Source organism: Photinus pyralis, unplaced genomic scaffold, assembly GCF_008802855.1.
Source record: "Photinus pyralis isolate 1611_PpyrPB1 unplaced genomic scaffold, Ppyr1.3 Ppyr1.4_LG7, whole genome shotgun sequence".
Lineage (NCBI taxonomy): Eukaryota > Metazoa > Arthropoda > Insecta > Coleoptera > Lampyridae > Photinus > Photinus pyralis.
The window spans coordinates 37,332,181-37,347,224 of record NW_022170738.1 but is presented as its reverse complement, the minus strand read 5'-3'; the positions used below and the strand labels follow the sequence as shown (position 1 = coordinate 37,347,224).

Below are 15,044 nucleotides of genomic sequence, written 5' to 3'. Positions count from 1 at the left end.
AGTCCAGTTACTTTTAATTAATTTTTCAGAACAGTGGTGCACACTGCTGGTAACATACTTAAAATAGATTCCCTCAAAACTAATATCCCCCATGTTGTGCATATTTGTCATGAAAAAGAAATTTCTTCAATTCCTTCAATTCCCCAATTTTGAGGATTGCGGCGCGGCCCTGTTGCAAATGTGGACACACTTTAAGATGATAAGAATTGGACAAGTAGTGAGAGATACAACACTTTTCCCGTAACTATTCCCGTGTAGCGGAAGCTTCGAACTTGATTACGTCATAAAACCCAAAGTTACGAGCGAAAAGCTTACCGCTCCCTTCCAGAATTAGTTTAAAAAAAATTTAAAAACAAAAATTTTTAGATTTTGTTTTATGTGGGGGGGGGGGGGGTTGTACCTTAATGGAGTCTTCAAAGGAGATTCTCCAGTCTTTCTTTCCCCCATTAAGAAGCACAAATTATGGGACTGAAGAAGGCAAAGAAGTTGACCCGTGATTAATAATCGGTACAAATTCTTTTAAAATCGCTCAAACATAAATGGACGCATCTGACTTCAAATATGCGATTTGCCTGTCTTTACTAGAAGAATCTGTGGTTAAAAATTCAAAAAATATCTATAAATCAGAAAGATGACATTGCGCATTGTGCGATTTTACAATACGCCATATTATGCTTGTCTTTATTACAAGCATCTGTTGTTAAAATTTCAAAAAATATCTCCATAAAAAGAACGTAGACATTGTGCAGTTTGCGCTTGCGCACGTCTAATTTTTACAATATGCGATATGCTTGTCTTTACTAGAAACATCTGTGGTTAAAATTTCAAAAAATATCTCTGTAAATAGTTGGGCGGACAAAGTGGTCATAATACCCGCCTTCCAACAGGAGTTGGGAAATGTGCTCAAAATACTACGAATCTATTATTCTGACTCTGGAATACAATTAACAATTTTAGGAATTGCGCCATGGGGCGAAAAGTTTAGTAACGAATTTTACTGTAAATGATGCCTCCGCGAATCCACAATGGGTGTGCCCAAATGTTTTTTTCGAAAACTAATTTTTAACCTCGCTTTTAACTATTCAATATTTCGTCTTCGATTCGCCACCTACACCATACACTAGTTTTAATCTATTGCGCATCTAGAATGATACACGATTGTCTCATTGCTATTTAAAAAAAATTGCAGTTGTAGCACAAATATCACCCGCACGATTGAAACTAGATATTGTATTTTAGTTCTTAGTAAAGTAAAGTAAAGTAAAGAGCAATGTACCAAATTTGGTTCCATTCGATGCAATAGTTTAGCCATAATATGGAAACCGTCCCAAATTGACAGTTTTTTGTTAGTTTGATACACTGCGCATGCAAATATGTGTTCCAAATTTGGTTCCAATCAGTTCAGCCGTTTAGTCGGAAATGACAGACCGACCGACATCATCGAGATTTTGTTTGATTAGGATTCCTGATACTTCAAAACGTGTATTTCCGTAATTTTTTATTGGAGGTCATTTTTTAACTCAATGCAATACCTTCCATTACTAACGTATCTACAGGTGGTAAAAAGGTTAAAAAAAGTTTGCAAATTTATCAGTCGCCAAAGTCTGTCGCTTCAAATAAAGCTCTACCGATTCTAAAAGTTATCAGCAGCCCTCAAAATTCAAGGAAAGGACTTAATTTCCACCAATCATAGTTCTCCTCGATCCCTTATCGTGATCGGATACAATTCCTTATCTCAAGAACAGATTAGCGGAGGAGAGTACTCACAAAGAGTGATTGTACTATCAAGGGCAATTTCTCTATAAAGTATAGATCGATAAATTAATATAGCATTGCTACTACCTTGTTCCCAACCATTTACTAAGCTATTTCAGTTTTTTAAAAAAATGCGCTTTATCTGCACGCATAATTTCGTAAATTTGTCATTGTAATGCAATAAATATAGGACAGTAGATTAAGTAGAGTAGTTCCTTAAACATAAAGTCGGTAAAATGCAAAAAATGCTTCAAAAATAGCGCAAGTTGCCAGTCGCAAAATTGCAGCAATACGCCTTTTTAGTATTTCGTGCAATTTCCTGCTGCAATAACTGCTCCTGCAGAAAATTACATCGTCCAATACGGCCTTTATATAATACTGCGATTCAAATGCGATGTTGGGGTACCTAATTCCAAGAAATTGATTCAAATGGGGCATTGGAGTTAGCTAAATACGCGAAATTGTTGGTATCCATCCAATAGACACTTTTGAAAGATATGTCCAGCGAAAAAAAAAGAGAATAGAGCGCACATTTTGCAATCAATACTAAAACTTGTATTCATTTTAAGCTCCCAAATGGCTGGTACGAGAGGTAAATGTGAAACGTCAAAGAAGAACACTAACGTATGTATTATATACCACAGATGTTTTCCAGTGACCTGTCTCATTAAAACCATGGGAATGGATTTTTTTATCCGTCTGCCGACCTTATAAACAATACAATTTAAAAGTAAAAGCCATTAATAACAGTTACACAACACTTTACATCACTTATTAATTTATATGCGACGTCAAAAACTGAAGCGGTGTTATATGGAAGAATTGATTTCTATGGATCTAAAATCCTCACAATTTCGACAGCTTTGCAATTCAAAAGCGCTCATTCACGTTTTCGACCCGAAAAATAATGAATCATTTGCGCGATCTTTCTTACTTAGGGCATGACCATTTGTGCATAGCGTTACAGACAAACAATAAATCACACGTCACTCCTTTGTGGGGAATGAGTTTACTGTGATTCATTAATCAAATACATTAAAAACAAGCGTATCGGCAAACTTTAAAAGGGATCTGTCGTATGATTACGTATTTTGTTTGTTCTTCCAAGTATATTTACACGTGTTGCCCAAAAGTTGAAGATTCAAGACTAAACACATCAATGTTAGGAAAATGCAGATTTAGAGCGATGCCAAAAAGACCTTTTTAATTTGCCAAATCGGAGTTATTAATTTTCTTGGCAAACTTGGCTCCACTCTTGTGTCACAGATACCAAGTATCAACAGCCAAAGCTCTATTGGAATAATTCCATAATCCGATCTGGCTGTGATTTATGCTAAAGTAATTTGCTCAAGGATCTGAATTAGAGCCCGTACTATTAATCAAGATATGTAAAATGCCAACATGATCCCACGACCAAGCTTCCTGTTAGAAATAACCAAAAAAATGCGCCCTTGTGTAAATTACCGGGAATCGATTGCAAGTACCCGCAAAGTTTTGGGAAATCGGGTACCCGTTACAATTTAGGTCTATAATTAACCTACATTTCGTGGTTTTCGGCCACGCGTTGAACCCATAAAAAACAACCACACGTCGTAAATTGACCTTTTCGTTCAGCCCCGTACCAAAATATTGTCGAAACGTTCATTTTCATTCTTGGCGCGTTACGTAATAACATCCTCTCCTCTGTCTACTAAACTACTTTTAATACCAGTCTTGGCCTTAACAATGTGACCGGCAAACCACGAGACCACGACTAGCCAAGCGGAACGGACTTCTTCTCTAACATCTCTCCTCTACCTACACTACAAGTTTTATTACTACGCCGCTGTGACCCGCAACAAGTTCTGGAATTTTATTTCCTTTACACATTACACTTGAAAGACTACTTTCGATTTAGCTCCGGTAAACGTAACCAATACCAACGATGTGCGAAAATTCGCGCTACGGTTTTGATTTTGTGAAAACACGTGGCTCATTCATGCGTAAATTGAAGGACTTCGTCCTTGTTAGAGATAGGGATTCGGAGCATCCGTATTTTTATGCTATTCAACGTGGGCACATTAATAAGGTAAAAGGGGATGAAGAGGTGAGGAAGTCATTAGTACTTTTTTCCTCGCTTTCAAGTTTCCATAAACAAGGAAAAAATGAAGTTCAAGTTTAAGGGTCGTTATTGAATGATCAAAGGGGGAAACACGCAATTTGCAGCATCGACGTACTTGAAACAATAAAAGCAATTTGTGCGACCTTTCCATTACTTTGCAAACGAAGTGGAAGAGCGGTCTTAATCAATTCGTTACCCTCAATAATTAGTGAAATTTATATTTCGTCGCAAATGAATTATTCTAATTCTAAATTGAAGAGGCCGGAAACCACCTGCTTCCGAATTTATTAAACGCGATTGTTGCCTGGATGAGTTAAGGTGTTTTTTTTGGAAAGAACCATAAACGTTAAATTCCTGGCAGGTGTTGGAAATAAACGTTTTTTTACTAGTACATGTTTACCTTCAAACTATTGCGGGCATGCGACCGGCATATTTTACCTTTCCACAAATATGCGAGCCATTAAGTAAATAAACTTTAGTTTGTACATTTCTAACCAAAAACCCGTCACAAATGCTTCTTAGTATTTTACCAAGACCAAGGGGTAAAACAAACAAAATTCTGAACACGTGCGACTCCGCTTTTCCATAACTTATGTAACATAATTCCAAAATTTACTCCCAAAATTTCCAGTATATCCAACATTAGGCACTCCTTCCGAAATACGAGTATGTATTTCCAAAATTTCCCACGCATTTTCAGAATTCCTTATTTAACGCCAGTCAAGGCCGAGAAACACAACGGAAAGAGCCGTTACTGCTTGTGGACATAGGCCAAAACATTTAAAGCGGAAAAGTTCAGTATTTGAGTCATACAGTTTTCTGCGATATTTTTCCTTTGCCCGACATTAAGAACCAAATTATCAATTCTGTTTTTAAATCGCCTTCAAGTTTACGATAAAACTGATTGTTCTCTTCATTCCATTCCAACGACGTGCGGTACAAAAAACAAAAGTCCCGCGAACAACACCTATCGGACAAATTTTTCATTGTTCGTCTTATTCGCAGAATATTTAAATAGTTCCCTCATATCTCCTACACATTCCCTTAGTTCTTCCCTCGCAATTTCCTATACAATTTCCTCAATGCTCTAAAATACTGCAGGATTTAGTACCAATTCATTGCAGTTCCAGCTACATACATATCGTAAAAGGTTATAGAGGCGACAACTTTGTGGTAGCACCACCAAATTTTCTGATCAAGATGAAACGGTGCCAGGATTTCATGATCAATTCGTGCTGCATGCCCTCAAAAACGAAAAGGGTGACAGCAAGCAACCACCGATCGCTATGAGGGGCTACCCATTGTATTTGCACAAGATCTAATTCAGAAAACTTTGAAAGAAATTCGAATTGACATACAGTGTGTCCACGGATTGAGTGCATATAAGGTGTTATACTATGCGATCAAAAATGGATTGCTGTCGTGTCACCTTTGGAATTTTTGTTTACATGGAAAATCGTACTTAAAAGCTGGAAACACACGATCGAACATCACGACAAACATGTACGCGCGTACATCGTGTGTTTCCAGCTTAACATGAACTTCCAAAGGCGACTCGACGTCAATCCTTTTTTGATAAATTTTTTTAGAGTTGAATCTTCATGTTCTGAGGATCGCTCCTGCTTTATCTCAAACTTAGATATTTAAAAAAAAGAGCCTAAATAAATTAATACATATGGTGATTTTTGTTGAATTTTAAAAATTAGTGAAGAGTAAACTATCTACTTTTAACAGATATAACAGTAATGTGTTTAAAAAAGTTGTTTATAAGATTTTCAATTTTCATACAAATAAGCCTGCTTTGGGGCGACAGCAAGGGCTTCCATGGCTGTTTTTCGGTCTGCATTTCCTAATCGTCTAATTTCGTTTCGGAGATCTCTCGAAATCGCTCCAGCTGTGGTGATTGGTGTAACGATTTCTTTTCTCCATTACGAAGCATTATATTTATTACTCGTTGAAACGATTTGATAGATGGCTCTATCTAATGATGAAATTTCACCACGCAATTTCCGCACAGAATGCCAGCGCCTTGATTTTTGGGGTGTCGATTGTCATTTATTTTCCTTCATAAACCGCATCGGAATACACGTCGATTAAAAAAAAACAGCTGAAAGCTTAAGGTAGAACGCGTACAGGTCTAATTGCCATCTTCAAAATATATTGATCACTGGCGATTTGATGCAAAATTTGAGTGCCGCCGAGTGCATTTCGTATATTACCTTGCTTAGGTTTCAGCTGTAAGTTTTGTACTGTACTTTCCATCGATAATTGCTTCATCTACGATTAGCCCTCTTATATAACAGGTAGATAAATTTATGTCATCAAAGAAGAGGGGTTACGTTTGATTTCTTTTAGGGTCTAACTTCTATACACGTTTTACGTTACATACTAATTCTTGTTCGACGTACAAGTTTTGTAACCATTTTGCTGTAAAATAGGTCACCGGGTCATGAAGGAGATTTACTAAGAGTATCGACCCTATTAAGGATAATTTCCGCGATCGAGTTGGAAACGCGTATGTTGTTGGAGATCACCACTTCCTTCTGGAGGGGTGGGCCAATTAAGTACCGTACCTGGGCGTCGATTCCCGAAGATGTGCTTTGTTCACATCGACTGACCTTGATGTGAACGTGAATGTCACTGCATTCTCGAACCTACCACATCGAGCGAAAAGTTGATCGAACGCAACGACAGTGTCTAGACCACTCGTTGCGTGAAAGTCATGCGCAGTTGCAGCTACAGGACGGATCTTGCAGCTGTTTTGTCATAGAGGTTATTCAGTGCCCTAACCTATAAATTCACATATTTTCTGTGAAATAAAACACGGAATTGTTCGAGGATTTTCTGGTTATTAATAACAGTATCCATAATGCAAAAACAAAACAAAATACAAGACTGACAAATGACAGTTAAATTCTTGTCTGTGATTGGTTAGCTCATACGATTCGGGAATGCAGCTAAACTTGAACTTATCCCTATCGTATACGATCATGACGTCATGGCTGCGGGTCACATCACGGAGCATATCGACTAACTTCGGGAATCGATACCCTGGTATAGAAGCAGATGACGAGTAGAGCGAGCCCCTTCCGGCATTAATCAACTAATTATATATACCGAGCCCTGCGGCTTGAGAGGTTTTTCTTTTTGATTGTTTTCAGGTTTTGATGCGTGAACTGAGCTCACTTCTTCGCGTCAACGTCTTACTTTATTCAAGATATGAGTTGCGTTATATGTTTTTGGAAAGTTGTTTTAAGATTCAGTAATTCTCATTTATACTTGGGATTTATTCTTTTGGGGGAAGTTAATTGGAAGTTTAACGTGTGATTCAATTATGGAGATACTTTGATTTGATATTTGGAATAAACCAGTATTTCTTTGGGTACCTAAATTGATTTTTACTGTTATTACTACCCTCGTATCTTCTCAACTTCATACGGGGAGAGTTACGTTATAAATTGAGTGGTGCTAAACCCCATTGGCAAGTGGTAACAAAGTTACGAAGGTCATACCTATGCCCAGAACCAACTACCGCTGTAACAGATCTCAAGATTTTATTTTATTTTCCAACCCTTAGCTAGTGGGCCGTTTATGTGGCGGGTTTGAGGTAACGCAGCGCTCAACTCTGCCTACCGTTAGTTATAATAATTAAAATCAAGGGTGTTATGAGCATAAACCCTGTACGTTTTATTAATTGCATTAATTGGTGCGCCACTGGGCCGCACTGGCTCCTCCTACAGACTTTAACTTGCCCGTCTGCCCGCTGCCGGTTCCTGTACCTACGTTGCAAATGGCGGAAGCAACCCTCAGAGAAGGCCTACAATGTTGTCTTCGTGAAAATGGGCGTCACATATTAGTTTTAGTATTTAGGCATACAAAATGGCACTTTCTCTAAGAAAATAAAACACTTCAGAGATGCATGCGCGCATGTGCAGAAGTAAATTTCTTATTTGTGGATTAGATTCTTCGCTCAATAAAACGCGATGAGGAAAAACTACAATAAAGGGAAGGTGCTAGGCCTCAACAACATGTCTCCGTGCGGAAAAGTTCAAGTTTTCAAGAAACTCATTTTTATATATCAATGCTTTGGAGAGATTTGGTAGTTAAAGAGAAGATCATTAATGGCGCTCTTCTTTGTTTACCTTTGCATTTACATTTTCTCCTAAAAAGGGCCTTTTCAGACTCTGCTCCAAAGGGAACAATTGAGCCAGCCGCCTCCCTGCCAAGGTTTATAATTTAAAAGCAAATGTACCACAACTAATCAAAATACCGTGAAAATTTACAAATTGTGTTTGGCCTCTTTCCTAATGACAAAGTAAATCCGAACAGAAAGTTTGGCAGAACTCGTTCGGATTACCGATGTTTCCGGATTATAGAAATCATAATAAATGATCTCTATATGCACACATAAATTCACATCAGAAAAAGTATGATCGACTACTATGAAATCTTTTATTTGAAAAGTGGACACAAACATTCTTTAGTAGAAGTTCTCAAGTGTACGGATATCATTTTACAAAATGGCGAATTACAGAGTGGTTCGGATTATCCATACATGTTATTTAATGAAATGCATTAACCCTAAATTTTGATTTCTATTTATCCCCTGTGAAATTTTTCACCGAATCCCTCTTTCTGTTTTTCCAGTTCAGAATTAGAGGAAAAAGGAAATTCGTGCGATTATAGTAATAGTAATTATCAAAAATAGTTCTTGCAAGATCACAAACAAGAGACCAGCTCTGCTAAACTAAAAAAACACATTTTTACCCCTCGAAAAGGTCTCATGGGGACGAAAAAGTTAAGCTGTTTGAAGCTGGTTCAGTTTGCTGGAGGCAAATTAAATTTAATTTATTTTCTATCAATTCGAGATTGCATCAACAATGGCATTCCAAGATTTAATTTGGCAAATTTGTTATTAGGTGAATATTTCGACCCTAAGCCTAACTAATATTCTCTTCACGAGGGTAGACCAATAAGTATTCACAGGTGGCAAATATACGAAATAACTCCCTTTTTGATAGTTGTCAAGTTAATATTAAAAGATTCCCTCTGTCTTGATTAACTCGAACGCGTTGCACCCTCGTGTAAACTTTCGACCTGACTTAAAACCCTCCCTAGAAAGTTGCCGTAGCGACATCAATCCCAAATTTCCAACATAAATTATTCGCCCCTAATGGAAACCGATTGACCCAAATTTCATCCCCTTTAATTGATTCTGTATACAAAGACGCTTTGACGCAATTTTAATACTAATAAGGGGCTACCAGATCTAGATTAGAGATTACCCTCTTCAAAGGAGCACCTGCTCCTTCTTTGAAAATCAGCTTGCGCTTAGGTCATCACAGTTTTGACAGGTTGAAAATTGGAATCGCGTAAAGAAGATGACTAATTTTACCTCGACCCGCGTAATCCCTAAATCTGTTTTCTTAGGGGCTTTGAACGGATGGTTGTCGGCGTGAGCTTAACGGTCATGAGAGTTGATGATGATTCAAAGAAAAAAAGCACACTTACAAAATTTCCAGAAAAGTTCCGCATTCGTCGCCTGCTGCAACTCACCTGTAACAAAAGACAAAGGATATCATTTACGTGCACGAAGAAAAGTAAATTATGTAATCTTGCGTTTACTAAATTACATCTTCATTTCCAAGGCTTTACTTATCATCGTGCTTTCCACAATATGGTTTACAACATAATTGGCCAACGCTGACAAATTGGTTTGTAATTAATCTCAAAAGTTAATATGCAAATTCGTAGAGGTGAAATTAAAAAAATAATCGAAATAGAAGTCACGTTTGCCATCTGGTCTTCTTCCTAGTGGGGCGGTGCTTCGTCTTTTTTGCGCATTTCAAGGTTAATTATGTAATAATCGTAGCATGTGGCTGGACTTTTGGGCGATTCAAAGTGGATAGAATAAAAAAAAAACTTTCTCTCCGCGTTTAGAATTTTGTAGAACGTAATAACAACGTAGGTACAGTTGCATATTGCAGATGCTGTTCTTGGCGGCCCTGACCATGACATTGTCCGACCTCTAGAGAGGCAGGTGAACCGAGACTAGGGCAAATGTTAGGACTTATTAGGTCTCGCCTAATCCCAACCCTTTGTCTACATCCGATGCGTGCAACGACGTGCCGATTGGAATATTGGGGCGATGAAAAAGTCTATTCGGGCGTCAAACGTGGCAGTGGCAGGATACGTGAAAAAAAGTTGCGCGCTGCATTATGTAAAAAAGGCACCTGCTGGATCCCCCAACCACATTTGTCCTTGCACAACCCCCTTCTTTTGGCGAAACCATCTGCATTTTTCCTAATTAAGACCTCCATATGGTAATGCAGAAATTTCAATTGCATATAAAGTATGTCACGATAAGAAAAAGTGGGCTCGATTTTACGCATCCATTCGAGTAGTGTAGATAAAGGCACGCTAAAATACTAATTATAAGTTTATTGAACTAGATTAACAATGACCTTAGCGGTGACGTCATCGTATCAAAACGAAAACGCGGTTTTTGGGCCATTACGTAACGTACAAATGGTAGAAATAAAAACACCATAAATACATTCATTCTTTTCACTCGAGAAAGTGCTCACTTGCTTTAATGCGTGTTGTGCAATCTTGCTCTTGAGTGGAAAGTGACACCAATACAAAGTAGGACGTCGCGTTCCTTACGTTGCTTTGCTATCACCGCGTATTTTTATAAAGTAAATCTGAGCAGGTTACTTTTTATTGGGTCAATGTAAACTACTGGTTTGGTTAAGAAATTTTGATCAAGAGGGAAAAAAGGCGACTAGCAGAAGAGGTCCACGCCTTTTCCTTTTTAGACTTGTTTACTCACTATTTTGTGCTAAAGTTAGTGATAATTATATGCCGATGACCACAAAATAAACACACTTTGTATTCGGTTACCTGACACTCTACAAACACAGCATTCTAAGAACCCCACACGTGTTCCACGTACCTTTACGAGAAATACGAGAGTTTTTCGCACATATTTCGAAGCCTTTCTAATTCCTGTTGTGTCACAACAGAACAAGTGTAAATGGAAAACGCGCGCTCACAATAAGATATGGTAATCCGAAGTGCTTGACCTACATGGCGACAAAAAACAATTGCTTTGCGGCTTTGGCGACCTCCAGGTCTATAGCCTTACTACGAAAAACTGTTTTCGGAGTGCAGGTGGATGGACTAAAGAGTCCTTCGGACACGGCAAGCAATAATAATACGTTTTCATTCATTCACAAGTCCACGCGTGTTAATTACCAAGCTGCTGTTAAAATTATTCGAAAAATTGACCAGATTGTGGAGCTCTAGTAAAATGGTACGTGTTTTTGAGGAGTACCGTGAAAATCAGAACGTGTTACATTGTCAAACCATTAAAAAAAGGGTCTCGGCAGTTAGAAAACCGGAGTCTTCCAAATTCTCCATTCATCTGCTGTCCGAAATTGTCATGTAGGTACATAATATGGTGACAGTCTGACGAAATTGTGTCGCAGTTCCTCGTATAGTTCTCTGAATGGTGCAATTTTGAAATGATCTTTGGCTTCATCCATTCGTCATTCGAACCAAATATCACGTTAAAATATGACTTGACCCAAAAAGTCATCACAACAAAATCAAAAAGGTGGAAAAAAGTACTCGGATTTAGCCGATAATGTCTTCTATCGCACTAAATTATTTATTAATAAGTTGGATTTACGTATATTATTTTTGCTTATGTCTCTTCTGAAGGGGGCCTAATTTTATGCAACTAAAATAACTTCTTAAAACAAATAAAGATCTGGCTGTCATATTAATCTATTTGAATATTGTCATCTCAGAAGCGATTTTGTCATTTAAAAGTAGACATAGGGAAAAACAATACACGTAAATCCCGATGTCTACTTCTTAATAAATAGCACTGTTTGTAATTGTGCACAAAATAAACACCTACAAGTATTACACGAAATGTACAAATGGAAAAAAATAATCTGGCCCGAAAACACACTTTTGCATTCCAAAATGCAACGATGGCACCAAAAAAACGGCAGAAGCTTACCCTTACAAAAGCTACCTACCCTCATATGATTATGATTGTAAGAATAACCCGTGGTCGATCGAAATTTTGCTTTTGGTAGTGTAAAGTCGTTCGAATTATTGATTCTTATTGAGTATTAATTACGGTTTCAGTATACGATTGCCCCAGTGTCAGACGTTAGCATTGCTATTTCGCAATATTTTGTGCCCTTTTAATTGGTTGTTGCGTCGCGTCTGTTACAGATTGACAGAAAAGAAAGCGCCCTTTTTAGCTCAACAAGGCCGTTGCGATCTGTAGCTCAAAAGGTATACGGTTTATAATACGACTTATACAGTTATTCGTAGTTTGCAGTCGAAATCAACTGAGAATCTTCGAACAAATGCTCGCCTCATTCAATAGTTGTCGCGCCCGCGTAAATCGAATGGCAAAGATAGTTTCTTTTTTAATTTTCAAAAACTGAGTTTGGTTTCCGTATTTTACTGTTCAAATATTCAACATTTCGTAGAGTTTTATCCGCAAACACTTGGGTTAGGAATTTTTGAAAATTTTTTATTTCTGTCCCTTTCGCTACTCTTTCAAGGTATCCCTTAGTTAGTACTATCAAAAAAAGTAATATAGGCGTCATGGCCTATTTTTGGATCAAACTTAAAATGGCAATATCAAAATTTGAAAATGTTAACTAACAATTTGTTTCATACAAAAGTTTCTTTATAATGACAGGTAAAAAAGTTATCGGATTTAACCTCATTTTTTAAATTTACTTTATAGGGAACACATCGTAGATGATATTTAATGAGTAGATACATAATTCGAAACTTTCAATTGGATTTTTTTAACTTCTTTGGACTGTTTCTTTGTGTGCTATCGTTTTTGGAAAGAGAATTTTATATCCTATTTTCTTTAAATTAATCTACAAATTATGCCACTTCGAAAATAAGATTAGGTCGGATAACCTTTGAGTTTGAAAACTGCAGATTATTCAACAATCATGATAAAGAAACTTTTGTAATCAAGATTTTTTCTGTATCTCTTTTAAGTAAGAAAACATTTTGATATTGAGAATTTTTTGAATTCCGTCGTCTTTTTTTAAGTGAGCAAAAACATTTCCAAATTTGAGTTTACCATTTTAAGGATGTCCCCCACTACGTCCAATTTGTTTCTAAACCAATTAGGTGCTAATTGGGTGGTAGTTAGGTGCCAATAACAAAAATTTAGTGCTTTGGTCGTTGGGCACAAAACATTTTTATTTGGACGGGGTTAATTAACAATTTTTATAATTAGGGACCTTAGTTACAAACAAAATATTTAAAAAATGCACGAGATATCAAAAAATCATCTGATCAAGTAGATCGACAATTAGATTCCTCAGTAGTCACTGTATTTTGGGTTAGTTAAAACAAAAATAAGTAGGGTCCTAACATATTCACCGAACTCTTCGGATATCCACAGAACAGACATCCTCGGATAGACACAGATATCGGATATCCATCGGACATTACTACTGTGTGTGTGTAGACTAAAAGGATTTAGCCTAAATTACCTATTCTTTGATGAATCTACTATTAATCCCAAAGGTAAAAGAGTTGATACAAATGCTAACCAAATACAACATTTGCAAGAACTTGAGTGTTTTTATAAGCACAGCAAGCATGAAATAATGACACGTGAAGATATTGAATTGAACCCTCTTTTCCGTGGGAAATTCCTAACTAAGAGTATAACAGTGTAAGTTACATTCAGGCTACAAACGGCACCATTACATGTTAACAGAAAGATTATTAGTGAAGTTTTCGACACATTAACTGTGCCAATACCGATCGCGGGTTTCTGCAGAGTAATCCTTTTTGTTCCTAATGGAGGAAAATCTCACTACTAATCCGCAGGGAAAATCTATTTGCTTCGGATTATCCGTTATGCAAACTGTATCAAGCACTTATTTGAGTTTCGAATCGTTCAAGAGTTTATATAGTTTTGAGTTGGATTTAAACGGCATTAATCACTTATTTCCTTCGAAAAGAACCATTTTGTCTGGCGTATCTGCATACACAATATTTCTTATATACTATTCGAAAGTGAAAGGATTGTTGGAAGTATTTTATTTGACTTAGTAGAGGCACCACGGTTCCTTTTTAAATAAAAATTGGTTTGTGATATATTTGAGATACAAAATGGATACGAAACTTGAAAGAATTGTTAAGCAAGGGATTGCAGAATTATAATTCATTCGTGCCTAAATTGTATCTCAATACGTTACTACTTAACGGTTGTTGCTAACTTTGCGTTAAATATGCATGCAAAACTATTGCTGAAGTGCCATTGTTATCTTTGCAGATAACTGAAGCATTTCGAAAATGAATGGCTCGCTTGCTCTTGAACTTGCACTGGTTAATTTAGCGCATACAAATTTAGATTTCATGAAAGATGAAAATTTCGGTATGTCTACAATAAATGTATAAGTGACGTCTTTCTATAACAATATAACATTTTGTCTTGCATTTGTAGTAATAAATGAGCAACAACAAATGAGCAATTTGTTTAAATAAATAGATACTCCGTATTCCGTAACTAGTAAAACTGAAAATTCAGTGCATTTATAGACCGAGAGTCCTACACACTCTTGTTCCTCAGGTGTGATATGATGAGGAAATAGCTTGGAAATGAGGAGGAAAGGGAACTATGAATCGAAGCTGTAAATTCTCGGAAAGTATAACGAAAAGATTGTAAAAATAATAAATTATAGACATTCTAGTGAGCAGTTATTTCGTAAAGGAATTAAGGATTAAAGACAAAATGCAAAAATCATTGACGTAAAAGCTACTTAGTGGCCATTTTTAAAAAATCTTTCCTCCTCGCGAATAGCAAAAACGCAGTGAATTCGGGATTCAGTTAACACTTTTACTCATGAAATCTATAACTCGGAAAAGTTGACAACCAGAAGGGGAAATCACATATCAATTTTGTACACCAAAGATCCATTTAGTTTGTAAAAATCCATGGATATCCACCAGACATCCTAGGAAATCCATTATACATCTTTCGACATCCTGGCGCATTCGATTCGTTTATTTTCCCGAACGACTTTAGTTTTTAGCGCTGATGTCCTTGTATCGACTTTAGATTTTCGCTATATGAAAGCTTATGGGTTCCATGATGTGCAACTATGACAAATTAACTTTG

The 15,044-nt window shown here is 36.9% G+C and overlaps 1 protein-coding gene across 4 annotated transcripts in view; it reads right to left on the bottom strand.

The window, feature by feature from the left end:
• The window catches only part of LOC116175901 (ecdysone receptor), a 92,223-nt gene that overhangs the window by 20,818 nt on the left and 56,361 nt on the right, over positions 1-15,044 (bottom strand). For 2 of the 4 annotated variants that reach the window (XM_031494264.1, XM_031494266.1), the window contains one exon: positions 9,368-9,412. The exons of the other annotated variants lie outside the window; for them this stretch is intronic. In XM_031494264.1, the coding sequence (XP_031350124.1) occupies positions 9,368-9,412 (45 nt within the window). The remainder of the gene's footprint in view (positions 1-9,367; positions 9,413-15,044) is intronic. 4 annotated transcript variants of the gene reach the window in all.